This window comes from Pteropus medius, unplaced genomic scaffold (assembly GCF_902729225.1).
Source record: "Pteropus medius unplaced genomic scaffold, Ma_sr-lr_union100, whole genome shotgun sequence".
In the NCBI taxonomy this organism is placed as follows: Eukaryota; Metazoa; Chordata; class Mammalia; order Chiroptera; family Pteropodidae; genus Pteropus; species Pteropus medius.
In genome coordinates, this window is record NW_024351073.1 from 4,847,223 (window position 1) to 4,870,392 (window position 23,170).

General features: G+C 37.7%; 1 protein-coding gene and 1 non-coding gene across 2 annotated transcripts in view; both read right to left on the minus strand.

The window, feature by feature from the left end:
- Window positions 1-23,170, minus strand: part of LOC120586101 (sperm flagellar protein 2-like) — a 76,479-nt gene that overhangs the window by 51,399 nt on the left and 1,910 nt on the right. Inside the window, exons 3-10 of the mRNA XM_039842525.1 lie at window positions 22,832-22,893; window positions 20,744-20,847; window positions 17,874-18,130; window positions 14,567-14,675; window positions 13,417-13,574; window positions 10,320-10,484; window positions 5,860-5,934; window positions 2,465-2,613 (exon numbers count right to left, since the gene is read on the minus strand). Coding sequence (XP_039698459.1) covers window positions 2,465-2,613; window positions 5,860-5,934; window positions 10,320-10,484; window positions 13,417-13,574; window positions 14,567-14,675; window positions 17,874-18,130; window positions 20,744-20,847; window positions 22,832-22,893 — 1,079 coding nt within the window. The remainder of the gene's footprint in view (window positions 1-2,464; window positions 2,614-5,859; window positions 5,935-10,319; window positions 10,485-13,416; window positions 13,575-14,566; window positions 14,676-17,873; window positions 18,131-20,743; window positions 20,848-22,831; window positions 22,894-23,170) is intronic.
- Window positions 5,229-5,347, minus strand: LOC120586503 (5S ribosomal RNA). The gene has a single exon (XR_005648727.1). It is a non-coding gene; the product is annotated as a 5S ribosomal RNA (ribosomal RNA).

The following is a 23,170-nucleotide window of genomic DNA, read 5'->3' on the forward strand; positions in this document are numbered from 1 at the left end:
TTGGGGGCTTGAACTTATGTGATGTGACTAGTCGTTCAGCTCTATCCTTTCCAATTAAACAGCCTTCTCTTCGTTGGAGAAGATTGAGCATAATAGGAAATCAGTAGGCAAAGCAGATAGTCGCCAAAGTTTCAGAGCTGGAAAGCAAAGAAGACCTCTCACTTTGCCTTTGCCTCCTTGGTTCTCTCTGCACCTTCTCTTGTGGCTGGCAAAGGGGAGGGACCAACACTTTCCTCAAACTTGGCTGCTGCCTCCACCTGAGAGAGCCAGATATGAAAGCAAGCACTGTCTCTCTCTCTGTCTCTCTCTGTCTCTCTCTGTCTCTCTCTGTCTCTCTCTGCCTCTGTCTCTGTCTCTCTCTCTCTCTCTCTGTATGTGTGTGTGTGTCTCTTTCTCTCTCTCCCTCCTTCCTCTTCCACGTGTCTATTAAGGTAAGGTAGATCTGGAGCCCTAGGAAGGAGGCCTGGAACTAGAGTGATCAGATAACGTATATGCCGAGTTAAATTCACTGATGATCTGAAATTCAAATTTAACTAGGATGTCTATCTGTCTTTCCTTTTCCTTGGCAAGCTCTGCAACTCATGTGTGAGAAGTTTAGGGTGGGAAAGGACTAGAGTGGATCACTTGTCCAGCTTTATTTTCAGACTCTAGGCCATTTCTAGTTGTAGCAAAAGCTGTTCTCTGCATGGTTCTGTTTAGGTAACTAGCAGTCTGTGCTGCACATCTTCTCATTGTCCCTCCTGACCAACTTCTATCCTTCATTCTCCGCCCTGCGCAGTGCTCTGGAAGACTACCTTACGAGAACGACCCCAGGAAACTCCCTTGCCTTCCACCTCCTGGGTAAAAGATACGAGAGCAGGGAGAACAGGGGGTCTGGTTATGTACTTCTCTCTTCCTTCGTGCTGAATCACAGCGGGTGGCTGCATCCCTCTGCTGAAGGCCACAGCTCCTGTCAGATGGCCCTCTCCATGCCGAGGGCCTCTCGAGGGCCAAGCATCTGCTCCTTCTCCCCATCTCCTCAGGCCTAGGTGCCATAAGGGCTGCCAGTTATCCCTTTTTCAGGGGTATGTTTCAGGGGTATGTATCCTTATATGTTTCCTTACCTGCTGGTCACACATATGTAAATACTCCCTTATTCAACTCTCCTTAAATTATCATCTGTTTTCTGCCAGAATCTTGACTGCTAGATCTGCATGGGAGCTGGTGCTCTATTTCAGAGTTAATGTTTGTTTGTTTGTTTAACTCTTATCCTCTATTTCCTTTTTGTTCTCTATGATTTTATTTCTCACAGGGGCTTCAAAGTTTGCAGTTAAGGATTTCAATATTTTCGTCCCTTTCTCTCTACCCCTGCCAAGTAATATTATTTAAATTTTATCTTCTCCCAAATCAATTCGATATCCTGCTCTACGACAGTTTTTTAATATATTTATTTTGAAAAGCAATCTCTGTTTGGCTGAGTAATGTCAGTTATACACATCTATAGTTATTTAATTTAATGCTCTCATCGTCACGTATTTCATGTTGTAATTTCCCCTTTGATGCTAATTCGTTCATTCATGCATTAGAGTTGTTACATCCTCTGCACTGTGCTTGATTCTGTACTGAACACGGCGTATTATTCTTCCACGTGTTCCCTCCCCTGAAGAGTTTATAATATAATAACAGCAACACCACAATCACTGCAATTCACGATTGGGTCTCAAATGTCCGGGACAGACAGTCTGCGCTGGGTTGGAGGACCGCATTGGGAAGAGAGGGACTGAGTCTTGAAAAAAACAAAACGAAAACAAAACTCCGTATCTTTTAAAAAGTTTTAAAGGAAAGACCATTCTATGTGATTGTCCCTAAGATGATGTACCTATTAAAGCAACCGGATGTGCCTGGGTTGCCACTGGGCTTTGCAGTTGTCAGGGGACACAGAACTGAGTGGAGCGTCCAGGGCTCACCTCAGGCGACCCCTCACCTTACACTACTGTACCCACTGACAGTTCTCGAGTCTGATGGGTCCTCGTTCTTTGATTAGTACACTTAGCTTCAAAAAATGTCTTCTATTTCTAAAAAAGTTAGAGGTTAAACTTCATTTGAAAGCATTATGATGGGAGCATGAGAACATGAATGGAGGGCTATAATTTGCTGCATATGTGTTCTGGGGAAGTCATTCTTCCAGGAAACTGGAGCTCTGCTTGTCCTTGGGAAGAAATTTGTCCTTATAGAAACCATTTGTCCCTCAATTTCAGCACTCAACAGCAGTTCAAAGTATGACTCAGAAATTTGAGGGAACAGAGAAAGGATGAGATGTGGGTAAATGAGTAGTCTCAAAAATCATCATGGCTTTTTTACACACACACACACACCCCAATTACCGGCTATGAAAGGCCTTCTGGATGGTGCAAATAATGGTATAAATCTTACTACAAACAGGAAAAAGAATAGATTCTACTATCTTGAATCAAAACTGCCATACCTCAGGAATTGGTTCATTCACATAGACCCATTCTTCTGATCCTGGCTTAGGCGGTGGTGGCACTGTTGGAACAGGTGACACATCTACAGATTCAGCAGGTGATTTCTTTACCAGTACTTTCCCTCCTGGTGATTTTCCTTTAGGAGAACCTTAAACACACATATTGAATCATTCCATTACAAGTGGAATGGGACCAGATTCTGGTGGATGAATATATCTATGATTGCCATGGGCTTGAGGTAATTCATAAATTATTTTTTAAGCAATTTTGGGCAGCCTTACCAAATCAAAAATCAGAAACCTCTTTCTCTACAGCCCCCAGATTAATCAATAACAAAAATAGCAGTATTTTTTTTTTTTAAAGCAATCCAACTTCTCTCAATCATTTGGCTATGAAAAGCAACTTGATATTTTATTTTCATCTCTGTCCTTGCTTCCATGATAAACATAGGATTCTTACAAAGTTTAGAGTTTAGAGCAAAGTGTATTTAACTTATTTTTTAAATTTTACTGCAAAAATTGGAAAATTAAACTCTCCACTCTGAATGAGAAAGAAGGCAGCTATAACATGAGTGATGCTCTTGGTGTTCTTTGAAGCCCAAGGGAAGAAGAGGGAGGAAGGAGATTATTTTAAGAGTTAGCCAGAGTCGATGACGAATGTGGGGGAGGAGAAGCAGGGGCATCGTAGCTCCTGATTATTCCCACGTTCCCTGCATGAGGCACAAGGTTTCTGAGCAGGAAACTATATTTCTTGCTACAGTTGTAAAGTATGGATGAAGGTAATTGCTGTGCCGTAAGCCTGCTGAATTAAGACATGAGAGAGAGAAGGGAGGAAGAGGAGAGGGAGGACAGAGGAAGGGAGAAAAAGGAAAGAGAGAGGAAGGAGGAAGAAGATGAGAAAAAGGAGGAGAAAGAGGTCTACTTGCAGTTCAGAATCCAGAAAGGGCACATGCTTCACTTTCCGTGGTAGCATCATGAGGGGATCTAGGCCAGTCAAGTGACACCCTTATGGTCTGAAAGACCTTGTGACTGACCGAAGTACCTTAACTCAGAAAGAACCATTTTCCTTAAAGGATCAAGGCTATTAGATTTTAGAAATTCATTCCATTTAAATTCCACTTACCTTCACATTACTTCTTGAGATTTTAGATGCAATTTATAGATGACTGTAGATTTGGGAGCTCTTTCTTTCCCCCAAATATATTTCTTTAATGAATATTATTTAATTATAATGCTCTTTAAGAAGTAAATATATCTTTCACTTTTATACTAGTTAAAATATATGAATTAAAAGTAGACGGGAAATTGTCAGTTGTATTTTGTGGGCAGTTAGGTGACTTCTACTTACACATTTAAAAATAGTATCCATCATTCACCATTATTCACAGGACTGAAGTCCTATCTAGATTTTTTTTTTTAATTTAGAAAAATTTAAGAAAGTTTTTGTTTAGTCAATAATCTAAATGTTCATATATACTTTTTTCATATGATGACTTTTGATCCATTGACCTGAAACTTTGGTGAAATAAAAGTGATAACAGTATGACCATTTTAAGATAAATTTCTCTAAGAATAATTCCTAAGAATAACTTTGTAATTATAAATGTGAGACTGGAATGAGTTTCTTTTTCTTCTTCACATATTTCAAATATTATTAAAGCCAATAGGATTTTAGTAAAATAATAGCAAAAAATTTCAAAAGTCCTTGGAGTTTTTTAAAGTGAGGTAACTGCATGGCTCCAGTGTATGTATTTTACTGGCTGAACTTGTATTTGCTTATGGCTTGTTTGGAGTGTGTATACTTTTAACTAAGGATGCTCTTAGAGCATGTGCACTATTCTGCCTAACTTGATGATTTGGTACCCAGTATGTATAAGTATATTTAATTCCTACTTTTGATGATTCTATGATGACCCTTCGTTTGCTTTTGTTGATCACAAGGAGAAACAAGGGATGAATAATGTAAATATAAAAATTATTCTCCTGTTGGTAAATAGGTGAGAACTGAGAATAAATTATAGCTCTTAACATTTTAGCTAAAATTTTTATCTCAGTGTTAATTCACCAAACAGATTCAGTTATATAAGCCCACCATGTCATATAATCAGAGAAGGGTGAGATTCTTTTTGAGAATCACGGTTATAAATCTTTAAATGCCAAAAATAAAGATATATTTTAGCACATCATTTTGTGAACATTGTACTCTTGGGCAGCAACTACATTGGTCATTTGTAATGAAAATTAAACAAAGTCACACACTCTGTGACAACCCATTTGAATGTACCCTGAAGAATGTCAATTGTCTTTATCCATAACTGCATTTCAATCTTTAATTAATTGGTCCCTATAGCAGCTTCAACATAAATCTAACTAATATTCTTTTAGAGGCTGGAATTTTCTTCTACCAACTGGCAATTACTTTAAAAATTATATCCCCTCCATCTCATAGAAATAGTTAAAAGAAAATAGAAAAAAATGTAAATGAAATTAGGGTCAGGAAAAATACAACTTAAAATAGAAGGTCAAAATCTTCTATTTTAGAAGGAGAAGAATTAGAAGGCATATACTGAGAACTAGGTCCTTGCACAGATACTAAATCTGAGCCACTAATTTGGTTCAGAACTTCTAAAGAGCTAAAATAGAAAAAATAATGCTATCAATTAGCTAATTATCTAACCACTTGGAGGACGAAAAGTTTTCCTGACCCTTGATTCTGAATGAAATTTCTTACCTAGTATTTCTTTTTTCTTTTTTCTTTTTTTAATGCCTATAGCACCTGGTCTTCCTAGGTGGTCTTCCATCCAAGTACTAACCAGGCCCAACCCTGCTTAGCTTCTGAGATCAGACGGGATCGGGCACGTTCAGGGTAGCATGGCTGTAGACCTCACTTAGTATTTCTAATAAGGCTCATTGAATATTGTAGGGGGCATACCATCCCTTCAGAAAATATAATGCCAGGTTATTATTAGTATAATGAAAACCTCACCTCCACTGTTGTGTTATGTCCTAGAGAAAGTTGAGGACTTTTATTCCAAAGTGCTTATCAATGAAAGCAATTCCACGGGGGCCCAAGAAATATGGTCTGATATATAGCTTTCTAATGGCATAGTTTAGCCCAAGGATAAGGCCTATGATATCTATGATGAATGGATGTTCTGTATATTAGATATTCTCTAAATTATTCCTTACAAGCAACACTTGTTTTCAACAGGAACTTTGCTAAGAGCCAGGCTGCAGAAACACAGGTTATATTCTTTGTCAGGGGCTTATGGTTTACAAATGCCTGAGAGAAGTATTCGGCGTACACTACTATGCAAATCTAGCTTTTCACTGAGATGGTTAGAAGGCATGAATTCAGAATTATATATAATCATATCTGTCTTTATATGCTGTACCTTTTCTTTTGAGTGACGTGTCACCTTTCTTCCCTTTTCCTTCCTGAAGAGATTCCTTCTTACCATGCAGGGATTCTAAACAAAATCCAACATATAAATATTATTGGTGATTTTCTTCAATAATCTGAGCTATATGATTTGTAAGCAATCAAATACTATTTCTCACAGATAAACCATTACATCTGTGAACCGCATAAAATGACTCAGGCCTTCACTGTGAATTAAAATTCATCTGAAGACAGACTATGGTTAGAAATTTCTTGAATGATAGCCTTGATAGTACTATTCTATTCTGTCACAGTAAGTTTAATATCAACATTTCATGGTGGATTTGATTATAAACTCTTTAATGCAACAGAGCTGCAGAATTTTAAGTTAGTCATCAGACCATTTGAAGCATGTGGCTCTATTTGGATTTATTTCAAGTGAATGATCCTTGTACCATAAGACTGGATCTGTAACAAGAATGATGCCAAAACACCTTGAAGAAGAGTTAAATAACCACATTACTTTGATACTGTGCATCCTTGAACTTCTTTTGACCACACACTTGGTTGCCTTCTGACTTTACATATCCATTTTGCGTTGAATGTAACTTGCAATGCAAAGGATAGATTGGGTATATTCATCTTAGATTCCCTGAATTCTAGTTCAAAAATATATTTGAAGGGCGAAAATGGGAAACTGATGACCTGGAGGTCAATAAGATGTCCCAAATAATAAACCAGTTCCTTGAAAAATTTCACTACTTCTTGCATTATTCACTAAATAGTTTCAATCATTTTCCTTCCTTTGTCCTGAGCTACATTTTTTGTTATTGTTGTTGTTGTTGTTTAGTAGATGGACGAATATATGAGACAATATAAATGCCTGTGATGGAGAGACCCTATCTGAACTATTCTTGTATTTAAAATTGATAGTTATAAGAAAGTGTAAAAGATGCATAGTACATATCCTTACATTTAAATATATCTGACAAAATTCCATAGAAATAAGATAAGTGCAAGACATAGAGAAGGATTAACTTTAAAACTTTAACTTCTAGAAAAAAAAAATCCAAATAGTTGACCACCAAACACATAAATAAACAAATAACCAAACATTTGAATGCATTGCTTTAAAAAAAATAAACTTAATAATAATAATATTAAAAGTCTAGATAAGCTGCTAGTTCCTTTCATGACAATATGCTGGGTAACCAATAACTTAACTAGCTCTAAACTTAAGCACAAGGCAACCAAGAAAAGAAGATAAAAATAGAGATATCTAAGATACTGAATTTATAATGTATCGAGGGCAAGTCTAATTTCTGCTGGGAGCAGCATGTACTTGGCCGGCTTTTATTTTTAATCAGTTACAAAATATATCCTGACATTTGGAAGTGGATTTGATCCTGAATTCTTTAGAACATAACTGTGAAGTTTTGCAAATTTAATCCCAAGTGTATTTGAAACAGAGATAAAATGCAGAATCATGTACAATGTAGAACTATATTTGGACAAAATGACTGTTAATACTCAGTGTACTATGCCTCCTTTTTTACCTCATTTCCGTAATTCTTTTTTTTTTTTTAGTAAATAATTCCTCTTTTCTTTTCCCCTAAAGGAGACTGTAATTGGGTGTTTGAGCTGGGCATGTTCAAAGGCCTTGGGCTTTCAGTTCTAAAATGTTCTCTTTTGAAAAATTTGTAAGTATTTATATACAAATAAACAAATGTGCTGGAAATTGCCCTCCCTAAACTCGTTTATCCAAGCTTCCCTGAACTGTAGAGGCAGCACAGCCTGTTTCAATGCCCCATCAATGCTCCAAAGCACTGAGATCTTCCAATATGCATCCCTGTTGGAAAGCAGTAATCGGGCCTCTGGGGATTGACACTGCCATGCATTTTTTCCACTTGAAATTATTTATTTATATCTGTATTTATTTATTTATTTATACGTCATATGTATATTGAATTGTGTGTTCCCCACCCAAAGTTAAATTTTCTTCTGTCACCAAAAATTGTACCCCCTTAACCCTTATTCAACTCCCCATTTCCCCCTTTCCTCTGGTAACCACTAACCCATTGTTCGTGTCCATGAATCTCTGTTTGTCATTTTTTTTGTTGCTTTCAATTTTATATCCCACATACGAGTGAAATCATATGGTTCTCAACTTTTTCTGTCTGACTTATTTTGCTTAGCATGGTAATCTCGAGATCCATCCATATTGTCACAAATGACAGTATTTCATCTTTTCTCATGGCTGAGTAATATTCCATTGTATGTATGTACCACAGCTTCTTTATCCAATCATCTATTGAAGGACATTTTGGTTATTTCCATGTCTTGGCCACTGTGAATAATGCTGCTATGAACATTGGATGCATATATCTTTGTGGATGTTTTCAAGTTTTTTGGATAAATACCCAGAAGAGGGATTCCTGGGTCATATAGTAATTCTTTCTTAGTTTTTTGAAAAACCTCCATACTGTTTTCCATAGTGGCTATACATTCCTATCAGTTGTGTTTGAGGGTTCCTTTTCTCCCACAACCTCTCCAACACTTGTTATTATTTGTCCTGTTGACGATAGCCTTTCTAACAGGTGGGAGGTGGTACCTCATTGTAGTTTTGATTTGAGTTTCCCTAATAGCTAGTGAAGTTGAGCATCTTTTCATATGTCTGTTGTCAGCTTGTATGTCTTCTTGGGAGAAGTGTCTGTTCGGGTTCTCCACTTGTTTTTAATTGGCTTGCTTTTTTTGTTGTTGTTGTTGTTGTTGAGTTGTATGAGTTTCTTATATATTTTGGATATTAGGCCCTTATCGAAGGTGTTGTTTGCAAATATCTTCTCCCATTTGGATGGATGCCTCTTTGTCTGTTAGGATTTCTTTTGCTGTGCAGAAGCTTTTAAATTTGATATAGTCTCCTTCCACACATTTTTAAAAATCAGGCACTAGCCCTGCCCTTGGTGGAAAAAAAAAAAGACAGATACAACCACTTTTTGAAGCAACAATAGCTTTATTATTCCTCCAGTGCACAGTATTCAAAAACACAATTTTACATTCACAAGAAAACTTCAGAAACTTAAAGACTGAACTGTGTTACAACCAGAAACACCAGAGATTGGTTTGAAGGGATGGCCTGGGTACAAAGATGCCCCTAATTGAGAGCAGGCCAGGGGAAGAAGTGAGGAGAGAGCCGTGGCCACAGGTTAAAGGCCGGTTTTGGATAACGGCAGGCTCACTTGATATAAAATATAGAATCATGTAAAATGTAGAACTATATTTGGACAAAATGACTGTTAGTACTCAGTCGTTCCTAGCTCTAAAAGTCATTTTAAAAACTTCCATTTTTCCTCCAGACCTCTGAATTGTTTTTTTTTTTTTTTAAACTCCTAGTGAGGTCATGGGAAAGGGTGTATATTTAATTCGTAGCTTTGTGTTCTATTGGTCACCTAATAAGACAAGTATTTCTTTAGAGTTTGTGAATTTTGCCTTTTGGTAAGCCCCATTTTATTGGATGGAATACAATGGTCTTTAATAGACCATAACATATGTTACTAACAAATTTATTTGCCTAATATAAATAAATGTTAAAATATTCAGACCCATCTCAAATCTCCATGAAGCAGGAAGATAATGAAGTTTAGAAATAGGACCATGACACAATACCAAGAATACCTGGGTAGACTCGTATAACTGCACAGCCAGCCTCTTATCAAGCTGCAACAAGAAACTAGAGCCACATTTCATTTCGTATACACAGCACAAAACCTGAAAATGACATTCTACCAATATCACACATTTCAACAATTAAGCACTTTACTTTTGTCTTTACTTTCACTTCTACTGCTTAACTTAATGGTTAAGAATCTAGAAAGAACTTAAGCTAAAAAATATTCTCTATACAAGCTCTTTATCCATACATATTATATATCATAAATATATGGTTATCAAGATGTCAGGTTTCTGTCCTTGTATAATAACATAGCACTGAAGTTTAGTTACATGTGCATTCTAGTCTCTGATGAGTGCTGTTGATTTGTTCCCTTATTCATGGGGAAAACTGGCTATGCTAACTCTCATTTTCTTAAGATGTTCTCACTCTACATAAAGCTCTACAGTTCAGCAAACAGATAAATCATGCTTGAAATCGTTCTCTTGATCTGCTCTACACATTCCTTCTGGTTATTCCCTGTGTCTTTCCTCTTCTCATCTGTGGTCTTATTCTAATCAGTAGATCTGAGTGTGAGGACTTCACAGATTCCCCCTACACAGTAAAGTACCTGGGCTTTGTGACAGCCATGCTCTTAGCTACTGAGGACTTTTCTACTTCCACCTGAATGTAGACCTTGGTTTCATATGATTGAGGCTGCTCAAAGTCTGAATCTAGATACATGGACTGCTACTATATTTTATAATGATTTTCTGAGTGAAAATAAGAAACTGACAAACAGGATTATAAATTATTCTGTCAATCACCTGCTGGTGGTTTTCCTTTTGCAGTAGGAGATTTTGAGTGTTCACGCTGAGGATGGGTTTCCTTCTCTTTTTCTGGTTCAGGAAGGGGAGGGGTAGGGGGAGGAGGTTCAGCCATGGAAACTTCTTCTTTTTTCTCAGCTTCCTTTTCTTCTAATTTCTTTTTAACTTTAAAAGGATGATAAGAAAGAATTTTTATTAGGGACTTCACACACCATTTCACTTGAGCTAAAATAAACTACCTAAATTAATATAAATTGTTTTTATTAATTTAAGGCTAAATTCATGTTTTAGGGTTCTACTTTAAGTTATCCGATCCTTAAGAGATTGAGCCTCTCTGTTTAGTAAGAAATGCCATTCCCCTTGCTTCTGATGGTGGTGGGGATGGTGATGGGGATGGTGTATGTGTGAGTCTGTGTGTGCGTGAGTCTGTGTGTGCATGAGTCTGTGTGTGTGTGAGTCTGTGTGTCTGTGTGCATGTAGCACATAGACAAGCTTGTTGAGGGGGCACCAAATGTAAAAGCAGCAACTTAGAAGTAGCTAATATAGTGGAATAGAAAAACAAAGGATTATTTCAAAATTCCCAATGGAAAAACAAGGTGAAAAAATGTAAAGAAAAGGTGAAGAGCAATGTGATAGAAGAGGTAGGGTTGGGTTGGTGCTGAAATATTATGGGAAAGAAATGTACATCACCAATTTGAATGAATAATTAGATGTAAAGCACTTGTACTAATACACAGTTGTTTTAACCATTCATTCATGTCACAACTATTTATTGATCCTGAATTGTGCCACAACAATGAAGTAAGACTATTACTACTAGTAGTACTTCATTGTACTACCACTGCTACTACTACTAATAATACAAACAACAGTAAGCACATTTCTGGTTGCCAGAGATACAACAGTAAAACAAAAAAGAGAAAAAACACTGAAGCTTGTAGTCCAGTGGTGGGAGGCAAACCACTGACATGATGAATTAAGTTAATTTAAAAAAGGTGTTGGAAGATGGTAAGTGCTATAGAGAAAATAAATAGAACGGAGTACAGGGGATCAGGAGTGCCGTGTGGTGACTGAGTAGGATAGGATCACTGAGGAGGAAGTGTTTGAGCAAAGACTTGAAGAAAGTCAAGGAGTGATCCTTGTGGAAATCTGATGGAAGAGTGTTTCAGGCAGAGGAGACAGTTAGCCCAGGGCCTTAAGGGACAAGGCATGGCTAGTTTGTATTTTTCCAGGTTTCTGTTATTGTTAAGACCCTTTGCCTCTCATGATTCAAGTTCACCTTTCCTAGCACACTGCCCTGCCTTTCCTGATCTTCATGCCCTCCATGCTGGAAATGTCTACAACTGTACTGAGTGAACCACTGGCAATGAACCCCTACATTCTTCTATGGCTATTTCTTTTTATACACCTTTCTTTTGCCCTTAGATTATTCTTTTCAATTCAGCAGAAGTTTCATTCTATTAGATGTTTCTCAAAGTGGAAGTTAACTTTTTTTTTTGGATTATAAAGTAATACATAATTATTGTTTTCAAAAATCCAACAATTTAGACAAATAAGTAAAATGGGAAATTGCCTGTTAAGTCTCCTTGCCCTTCTCCTTCCCCCGTCATCAAGTACTGCACAGACCGCCAGATTCTTTTCTGTGTGTGTGTATGTGTGTCTGTATATATATTTAACACATAGTTCAAAGTGTGTCTACACTTTTAAAAACTAAAACTAGACTATTTTATATATAACCTACTTTTACCTACTTAACATTATATTATGGTCATTTTTTTTTTCACATCAGAGTATACATAAGCGTACCACATTCTTTTATTATTATTATTATTATTTGACTTAGGGTGTTTGTTAATACAGAGTACTAAGCAGGTAAATGTTTATTGTTTTAATGTTAAAATATTTGTTAAGTAATGAACTGACTGGATGTAACTCTAAGTGACAGCTGAGTCTGTTAATGTGATCAGTGATTAGAATGTGAAGATCTTTAGGAAAATGTTTAAATGAGCCCAAGAGCTGGGAAAAACACATTGATTCTAACCTATAGATCTTGGAAGCTTCAGCTTAGAATCTGTTTGGTGTTGCCTCCCAACCAAGACTGTAGGATTCCTGTGGGCGCTTCCTTCTGTCTCTCAGCCTAATTTTATAATACTGAAGTAACACGTTAAGCATCTTAAATAATATATGGATTGGTTTTTACTTTGTTTCTGAAAAGTAGACTCTTAGATTTAGGAGCTTATCTTTCTAAATATGATCTCCTAGATCCTCATGACTTGTGGCTTATACCTATGTGTTATTTTGGTGTCACTTAACTGATACATTGTGGCAGTTAGGTCACAAATCTAGTGATGGGAGACAGCTTGCTGCGAAGGCAATTTTAGAATCCTTGTGATCATCGACCATTTTTTCTTATACTAAGAAATTGCAGTTGCCCATATAATTAGGGGCGATTGATTAAAAAAAAGGGGAAATATTTATTTCTCGAATCATTTCTCAAGGGCAAAATTACAATTGCAATCGGTCATTGGCAGAGTATGAACTTCAGAGCTCTTTCACTAAGAAATCCCAACAATACTGCAAAAAGTTAATAGGCAATGACTATTGGTTAGATGAAGAAGGAAGTAGGTCAGGATGGTTCAATTTGAGTGGGACATATCACAGAAGCAGGCTTGCAAATAACTAGTTAATAATCAGTAGATTCATACCAATGCAGGAAGACTGGGGGAAATAAACAGCCTAGTATTTCTATTCTAAAAGGAGAATTCACTTGCTGTTTGCTTATAAGGCTGGAATTCACAGATGAAAATCTTTACCCTTCTCTATGACATCCTTAATTTTAACTCTATTTTTTTTTTACATGAAAACAATGCTTTCAGCTAGATGACCTCTTTTGATTAAGTTAAATTAAAACAAGGATAAATCTTTTATTTAGAAACATTTGTAGCAGAAAGCTAAAATCAGTAGTAGAAGACGCTTATAGATACTATGATCCAAATAGAAGAGAGAACTTTGCAAAAACACTTTCACTTCCTCCTAAATTCATTAAATCCGCACATTTTAGTTACATAAGCTCAACATCATAAAGAAATGTAATTACCTTTATTTTCCTTTTTCATTATTTCAGTCATAAATATTTCTTTTACTTTCTGGCATAAAGACTCTTGATCTACTTCAGCATTGACTTTTATCAAAATATCTTCTGGATCTGTAAACCATTTTTCCAATAAAGGCCAGTTGTCCAAGAAACCTATAATTCTACAAAATCAAAATATTATATAAATATCACATGCTGATTTAAATATTTAAGTAATATTAAGCATGACTTATCTGACAATGAAAATATATGCTGCCAATTAGGTTAAATCTGTAAGAGTAACTTTAAGGAATCTATAGGCAATGGTAGAATATTTGCTTTAAGAAAAAAATAATGCCATCAAGCTATATTTTTTAAGATATATGAAAGAGTAAAAGAAGATTTGAAAATGGCATTTCAGAAAACTTTTAGTGTAGATTCAGTTCTCTAAGAGAAAAATCTAAGGAAACATCACCTATGCTCATAGAAGAACTGAAAACATTTTTGATGGCAGCTGCAGCCTGAGCCGCCCAGATTATCTATCTTTTTCTTAGAGATAGAAATTGAAGAGATCTTTGAATAGGTGTAGATGGTTCAGACTTATTTGCTTTACTCAAATATATTCTTGGAATAATTCTTAAAACTTTCCTGTCTTCCCTGAGAGATAACAGGCTTAATGTAGCTCAAATAACTCTTCCCTGGCTTCCTCCATATTTTTAGACTAATCAAGGTTTTATACAATTGTCTAACTTTTCTTTTACAATGAGCAAATCGCACACAACCAAAAGAATAGTTTTTTTAAGCTTAACTTCATTTTAGCAAAACAGAAGTTGTTTTAGAACTATATTTTGTGGTATGATGCCTGGCTCTTTGAAATTCCATGATCTTCATTGGCATTTGCAGAAGGAGGGCTGAATTCGGATTTCACATAATGAAACTGTAAACTCATGTAACCACAAAGGGAAGCACTGCCTGATTTAATTCTTTTCTTCTCAGATTATGATGACCTGTGCTATGAAAGCAAGCACATAATATTTTACTTTATACCAAAGCTGGTCAGTTTTGTAAAAAACTGAATGTTAGGAAATATATCTTATTCCTAGATCTGATGATTCCAAAGTGATTGTTAGTCTGTACAAAGGACAAGAAGCAGGACAGTGAATTTTAAACTGACCTATGCTGTATCTGGTCTCTTAAATTCTGGTCCTCATCCACATCTTGGCTTGAGGCGGCTACACGTTGACAGATAGCTTTATGAGGAGTTTCCGTTGAAAATGTGTCAGCTATAATATGAAAATTACTTAATTAGATAATTTGCAAAAACAGTCACAGTTGCAGAAGCACTGTTAAAATGCACTGATGCAAGAAACTCAAAGAGATATGGTTCAGCCTTTGGTTCCAAATTACTTAGAATGTTTATTAAGATATTGAAAAAGCATAGTTTTGGAATCAAAATTTAAATTTTCTTTGGAAATTGGAGAAAATGAAGTAAAATACAACATTAAGTAGGAGTTGAAGTTTCAATGTAGAGGAACTCAGGATTAATTATGAATAGATGAGAATTAAAAAATAATAGGTCATCATGAATAAGAAACGAGTAAACAATTAGAAAATCACTACCGGGGTGAACATGAAGTCAAATATGCATAAAATTATTTGTCAATATTATTGTTACAATACAATAAAGTCATTTATCTTCCTTTCTAGACTTCATTATTTAATCTTTCTCTGTAGAATAAATACAAAGAAATAGACCACAAGAGACCAAAAACAATAACCAAAACAATTTCAGCAGCTCTGACTAAGTCTTATTCAGGATTAGTAGTATGAAGTCCAGAATACTCATGAACTTAGAATAAATGGAAAATCATAATAAGAAAACAATGTCTAGAACTAGATTTTAAAAAATTAGAATTACTCAGTCAATGAAAAAGAACATCGAAGAGTAAATTACTCGTGTTCAGGAAAATGAAAGACCCTCATAGGATATAGCAAACAATTCTTCTACATTCATGCCAAAAAAAAAAAAATAGTAAATGGATTTAGAATACAGAATAATGCTTTTAGGCTATTTATAAAACTCAGAGATAACTGACATCAGAATGGGTGATTGAAGAAAATCATGGGAGCTCTTCTCAGGAGAGGCACATTCTCTCGGTCACTTTCTCCTATTTGTCAAGGGCTTCGGCGCATGGATAAGCATTCCTCTCTTCCTGACCCCGCCTAGGCATTGGTCCCTTTCTCTCCCCTTCCAGCAGTCACCACTGTGGCCACATCCTGGATTTTGTGGTCACTTTGAATGGCTCCATCCTGCAAACTAAGTGACTTACTTATACTCTTATTCTTTGTCTATCCGCCACTCCTATATAGCTGATAAATCTCTCTAACATCATCTAGTCCCTAAATATCCTTTTCCCCAGGTAACCAGCATTATCCTGACTTCATTTTGTTTTATGACAAATCTGAATTGCATGGTTGGACATTTCAAGTTCTCCCCCTCACTTAATAACTTCAATTTCTGTGACTTAGACAATATTCATCTCCCTTTCCAAGGCTTACGCTTACACTGGTAGACATCTTTGAAGAAAAATACACAACTCTGTGACTTGTAACCTCACTAATGGAGAGCTAGAGTGAGAGTAAGCGCTAAACAAATAAATACCGTTGCCATGGCTCTTTCTTTCAGAGACAAATCTCTTGAGAGTTATCTCCACCCATACTCTCTGCCTCCTCACCTCCCATTCATGCCTCAAGCCCGGGTACCCCATTCTTCCCAACTCCTTTGAAAGAACTCTCATTCTGGTCACCAAAATGTCAAGGCCAGTGAATGTATTTCAGTCCTTACCTTATTCTATTTCTCTATTGCATTTATAGGTAAAATCTGGCACATGATTCTTAAATACTTTTATGATGTTATTTTTATATTCACAAAAAAAAGAAACTTGTGAGGTAAGATTGAAATTCTATAATAGGTCCCAAATTGCAGAGTTCATAAATGGCAGAGATTTGATTCCAGCCAATCTGACTCCAGGCTCCAGACTTTTTAATTTTTAAGGTGTTCATTAAATTATACCTGCCAAAAAGAATGCATATACAAATATACAGCTCAAAGACCTCACGATCTAAAAATAGCACCCAGATCAAGAAATAAACATTATCAGACCCGGAAGCTTCCTCTTCTTTCTTTCCAGTCACTATTAGTCACAAAGGTTAAGTATCCAGGGCTTGCACTCAAAATCTCTCTGTACCTCTCACTATACTATGAATAGAGTTGCTCTTTCTCACACGGACTGATGGCCTGAGGCACAGGCTGGGAACCCAGGTGTCCTCTACTCTTCCATTCTGACATGCTCTTACTCCTACATTGGCTGTTCCCTTCCTTAGGTCTCCCTGGTCTCCTGCCTGTTGGCTTTGAGTCTGGTCCAGTCCTCTCTGCCTAGCCCTGTCTGGACCGATATTCAGCCTTCGAGCCCACTTGGCTTTGGCTGTAGGCTGCTTCTCTGCAATGCTGTCTTCAGGTTCCTCCAAGGATCCCAAGCACTGAAGGACAGCATGCTGCCCCTGACCCTAGCAACTGGGCTCCCCCACCATAACCCTGGCCTCAGGACCCCAGACCCCACTGGTCTGGAAGAGGGTAATATAACACTCTCATTTTGAAAATCTGTCCTCCCTTTGCTGATAAGATGCTGCTCTCCCTGGCTTTCTTTCTTTTTCTAGCTGCTGCTTCTAAACACCTTCTTCCTTTGTTCTCCCCATTAAATTCTCATGTTTTCTTGGGCATCATCCTGGATTTCTTTTAAAATATAATTTTCTTTCTAGATGATTTCTCCTACCCTCAAATCCTTACCTTTAAGGCACGCTTCCTTCCTGACACCTAGACCTATTTATAGTACTGTTCTCTAATATCTTAGCTTAAAAGTCCCACAGGCACTTTGAGCTCAACCTGTCCCTAAAGGACTCTATGTGTTTCTTTCCATATTCTCTAAGCGAATGGTATCAACTCCACCATGTGAGGTCTTCAGCCAACTGATACCTGCTTCTCAGAGTTAACACACAATTCAAGGGAATAATGTTACCAGATCCTTGCTTGCAGCACAAATATGGTTTATGACCTTCGCTAGGTGACCCATCAAGGTGTACTAGACAGTTCAAAGAAGCACCTCCATGCATGCAAGTCTCATAAAGTGCAGCACTGTGCCGGGGAGCTGCCCATTTGATGGGAGAGTTCAGTGAGATCTTTGCAGTTGGCCTGGACGTTTCCACTTGTTCCAGTGTTGGTCTGCCGTGCTGAGCAGTGGCAGTCAAAGCTGGAGGCAACTGTGCTCTGCTAGATAATTCTTTGGAAGGCTAAAAAGGAATCTTTATTATCTACTTATAATTGGGAAAATTCACAGATTCAGTCGAGGAACAAATAAACAAAGGGCTTTGACTTGTAAACAAAAATATCAAAACGAAAAAGAGAAAAGAGGTGTCCAGCTTACCCATGGTGTCAATCACGCGACCTAGTGAAGAATTATCTGAAATATCTAATAACATGACAAAATCAAACACAGCAGGAGGAAGAGGCACTGCTTTGGCAGCCGAAGGATCAACAGCCAACGTGGATAACTGTGCTTTCTTTTCCTCCAGTTCTAAGGGGCTTCTGTCGCAGCCTGTGAGAGCTTCCTCCAGAAGCTTTGCTTGGTTTAATGTCATTGGAAAACCATCGAGGACCCAGCTTTGATCCACAGGTATCTGACTGAGTTGAAAATGGACAAATCATTAACGTTTTGATAGACACAAGTAGTTTTGGAAATAATGCAATGAATCCTGCCTTTATCTTTCTTTAAATTCCACGATAATCTCTTTCCACATAAATTTTATTACTTTAGAGCTAAAATTAGGTTGACTAATGCACCACAATTATTCCATTTGTTACAATCCTTCTGTGGCTGCCTCCTGCCCTCCAAGTCTACTCAGGAGGACACAACGTGCTATTTTAAACTAACTGGACACGACTTATTTACCTATTGCATCTTTTCTCTCACGACTTTGAACCACTTACTTCAAACAAACTGATCTTTGCACTCTTAAATGAGCATGAATTGCATTCTCTAGCTTGTGTGTTCATAGGTAGTTTCTCTTTTGGACCCGTTTCCTCATCTATACTCTACACATTGTGGGATAACATACTTCACAGGGTGGTTGTGAGGATGAATTGAAATGATGCATTTTAAGAACCCAGCACAGAGCTTAGCACATGGTGGATATTCACATCGCTCACCTGGAGAACCCTTCTCATGCCATCCAGTGCATGATCGGAATGCCTCTGGCTCTCATTCACTTCACCATACAACTGCTACTTACTTTATTTCTCAACTTGGAAAAATTCAAGTGAGTCTTATTTATCTCAATTAAATTCTGATTTGCTGTAGGGTAAGGACCATTTCTTGGGGGTTTTGCCCTCAGTGCAGCATCCTCTACAGAGAATGGGTGCTCTGAGGATTATTATTTTAGTTCTTTAAATTGGAAAACAATGTGAAAAAGGCATACACTTCAGCTTTGCTAGTCTGAACCCCTAAATGATGCAAAATTGAGATTCTGGTGTTTGGATTAAAAGTTGAGATTTTGTTTCTTTCTCCACTGGAACTCATATTAAACAATAGAATCCCCTTTCTAAAGGTTTACAAGTCTGCTGTGGTGCCTGCATGTGATCCTTCCGACATATGGCAAGGAAGGTGGGGAAAAACTGAACTTCAGAGAGGTTTCATTACTTGTTGCAAAACTGCGAATAACCCCAAATCCAGTGATGCTTGCACAGTTTCAGGCTGTATTCACATCACTGCCTCTACTTCCCCCACTGAGCTATAAAGAGCAAGACAAGACTACAGTTCTGCTTTTATAAGTTTTCTGGAGCTTGGGAAAGTCTTCTGCATTAGAAAGGATTTGTCGGTTCGCAGGCCTAAGATGGAGAAGTTTCTTGAGCACCTCGCCAGGGCTGGGTGACCTCTTCTCCCACCACAGTCGGAGGAGCTGCTTCAGAGCAAGGAGGAGATCAGGGTCATACTTGTTCAGCTGTAGTGTGAGGACACCAGGCGATGGGGAGTGACGAGGCCTGGGGTGTGGCCCCGGCTACGCTACGGACGTGACTGGATTGCCAGCCTGAGCTCCCATGGGCCTTTCTTTCCTCATTGAAAAAGGATGGATTTGGACTAGATGAAAGGACTCCACACGGATGACAGCCCTCTGAAGGTGCTTTGGGGTAATGGGATGGTGGTGGGAGGGTAGTGAAGTTCTGAGGTGATGAGTAGGCTCCAGCTCCACTGATACCACAGCCGAAATCTGTTGTAGAGCTGATGTTTTTCATATTCAATCTTTTTTTGAACAAGACGCCCCATGGGTAAAACATATGTTATGCCAATTTGGAGAAATGTTACAACTAAGAGAACAAGATCCCTTCCCGCTCAGCGATGTGTTCAAGGAGCAAACATTCGAAGACACATCACGACTGAGAGGCAACTTAAATCTTTAATGAGGTCTCAAGAAAACACTAAAGGGTAAGTCCATTCCAGATGCATCGTGAGATTTCCTTAAAACCTCCTCTCCTCCCCTCTTTGGCCTCACTGTTTCAACACCACAGAGCACAGCTGCCCTAATCCTATTCCTCACCCACTCCCACTCCAAGCTCCCCCAAACTCTCCCACGGCAGCCTGGACTCTTTTTCCCATTCTGCCACGCCTCATCTCTTCATTATATGGATTGACGGAGCCTCTAATGGCTTCTTTTAATTTCTCCTTTTTCTGTATTACAAAGGAGGGGTAAGGAGAATCCCTCATCCTTAGAAAGGAACAAGAGAGAGAGATTACGAATAGCCTATTTTGACATTTTCTTTCTTTCCCATCACTTATCACCTCTGTGCTATGCACATAAATTACTTCTTGCCTATGCAACTCTACTTTCTCACTGCCTTTAGACCCATCACTGTCCAACTTTTGCATCCCTGGGTTCACTCTCTCTTCCTGAAACACAAAACGAGAAAGTACGTTGGCCTGTGAACACACAGTTAGGGTCTCTCCCACCATAACCTGCCCCTTGGCTTTTCCAAGCAGGTTCTGATTTCTCCTTGAAGTCCCCACATGGAATAGAAATTGACCTGCATTCACAACTGAGTGAAAAAAGTCAGGGATGGTAAAGGGGGAAGTAAAATATAGGCATGTAAATCACAAAACATATCTTGATCATGCTGTATGTTTTCTTATATAGATAAGTAGTATTCATTAGACATTAAAAATAAAAATATTCCTATGTTATTCTGTACATACCTCTATCTGATAGAGGATATAGTAAATAGATTCAAAAAAAGAACACATACTTAATAGCGTTCACCATGATGCTAACTAGCAACGTGTCAGGAATGCTCTTTCCTTTCTTCAGTAACTTTTCTGATTTTGCACCAAGCCGAGCACGCACAGTGAGCTGCGAAAATAAGCAATGAATGGTAGAGTACAGCTAATTTAAAAGCCAGGTTCTAAATATTTGGAGGAAAAACAAACAAACAAACATTAAACGGTCATGCTCTCTGGTGAAGACACTGATCGTTTGTCACAATTCTGGAGTCAGGCAAGCATTTAAGGAAACCGTGTATGCAGATTTTGAGGTTCCTTCTCTGTGGGTTCCCTCTCTTCCGAGATCTTTAGTTTTCAGCTGTCCTGGCATCCTCTAATACCTTAGATAAAAAAGATGGAGGCTTTCTGCTTGAGATCTAGCAACTCAGCGCCATGCAGATGGGGCATGCCTCTAGGGTAACCTGTAAAAGCATGGCTCCTGCCCAGTGACGCTTCATTCAACAGTCACTCACATCCCATAGATTTTCTGCCTGGTTTTTGTTGCTTGCTTGTTTGCTGCTTTGCTTTTTTTTGCTCCCTGCTTTTGGTCCCCAGATAGTAAGCTTTTCTATTTTGTCCAGCATTAAAACGTTCTCTGTAGAAGGGCTAGTCCAACAAAGCTGCCCTCCCTGCATGGACAGGAACTTCTCTAGCGCCTATTCTTAACTCAGCTACCAGAGCCGAGCCTTTTATAAGTTAAATGACATTACATTGCTACTCAGAACCCTGCAAGGATTTCTTTCCCCTTTTACTCCAAATGTCCCAATCATTGGCTCTAAGGCCCCGGCTGACCCGGCTCTTTTCCTTTCCTGTGCTCCTCGCTAAGCTTACCCCTTACTCCTCTGTCCCCTGCTGTGGCCAAGCACCTCTCTGCCTCGTGGTTGTCATCCAGCTCCTCTCGGCACCTGAAGTGTTTCCTCAGATCCACTTGGCAGACTCTCTCGATCTGCTTTCCATCTTCTTAAATCTCGCTTTCTCAAGAAGGCCTACTCCATGTAAGTCACCAAACTTCCCTCTTTCCCATGGCCCGACCCCCTGAACACCCTTATTCTGGTCTAAGGCACTTTTTCTATTCTCCTGGCATCCTCGTCACCTAATAGATGATTTAATTTATTTAATTATGTGATTATGGTTTGTTATCTGTCTTCCTCTTTTAAAACGTAAACTTCATAAGGTCCAGGAACCCTGTCTTTTTTTATTCGGTGATATATCTCAACTCATTACCACAGTGTATGGAACAAAGTATGCCCTTTGAATTGAAATGAATATGAAATTTGGGCAGTTGGTAACTCAATATATGTAAATATAAAAAATAAACTTAGCCTCCCTGTTAATTTGTATTTCAAATATACAGACTAAAAATTATAAGGCCGCCTTCATCACTTTCTCTAAACCCATTTCCCTCTCCATCAGTCATTATGCTTATAATTTGGTATATATCTTTCCGAATTTTTTTCTATCTGTAAACAGTTTTGAAATCTAAAATATTACAAAATTGTTTGTCATGATGAAATACATAATAAAAGTAATCAAATGTAATAAAAATAAAGTAAATAAAATGCTACTTAATTAATATGGCCATTCTATTTGATGACAAAAAATGTTTCCATTTATAGTAAATGGAAATATTAGTTTCCACTGAAATGACAATGATAAATATGCAGAATATTAATAACATATTCTGCAGAGTCACCAAAGGGCTAAGGATTAAGTCTGGGAAAATTCTTTAAAGGGAAAGAGAGTGTGAAAGAAAATAAAAGGCATAAATTAAGTGGTAAAGAAAAACACACAAATATATATTTGGCATAAATCTGAAATAAAACTAAAAAAACAATGTGTTTACTTTTTTACTTGGCAAAACTAAATAGCAATTCCCATTGCTTTAGAAGTAAAGAATGTTAAGAATATAAAGAATATTAAATTAAATCAGATTTAGCTAATATTTTACTATCAGATTTACTTTAAACCAAAGAGGAGCTCATTATTATTTCATTCCACTTGAAGACACACCAGAAAGCTAGGAATCATGATACATTTCAGTATAGCAGTAGCCAAAATTAGATTAGAGTACTTACTTTAGAGAAATCATCATTCAATTCAACGTTTTCAGCTTTTGGTGTTTCATTGGTATCAGTACCTAGCAACAGGAAAAGTGGTGAGAACAAATGCAATATTTACATCTAACGACCATTTAGCATTTGACCGTCTATGGTTTTGGACAGCTGGGTTATCGGATCCAGCTATGTCTGAACTACTCAGTGGAAGGAAGTAATAGAATCACCACAGCACGGCTTTTACCCTCATTCCACAACGTAAAGATCCTGGTCACCGTGTGGCTTGGTGTTTTCCGCTTCCTCCCCGTATGACTCACTCATAATATTACCATTAGAAATACTTTAATACAGTTTGGGTTT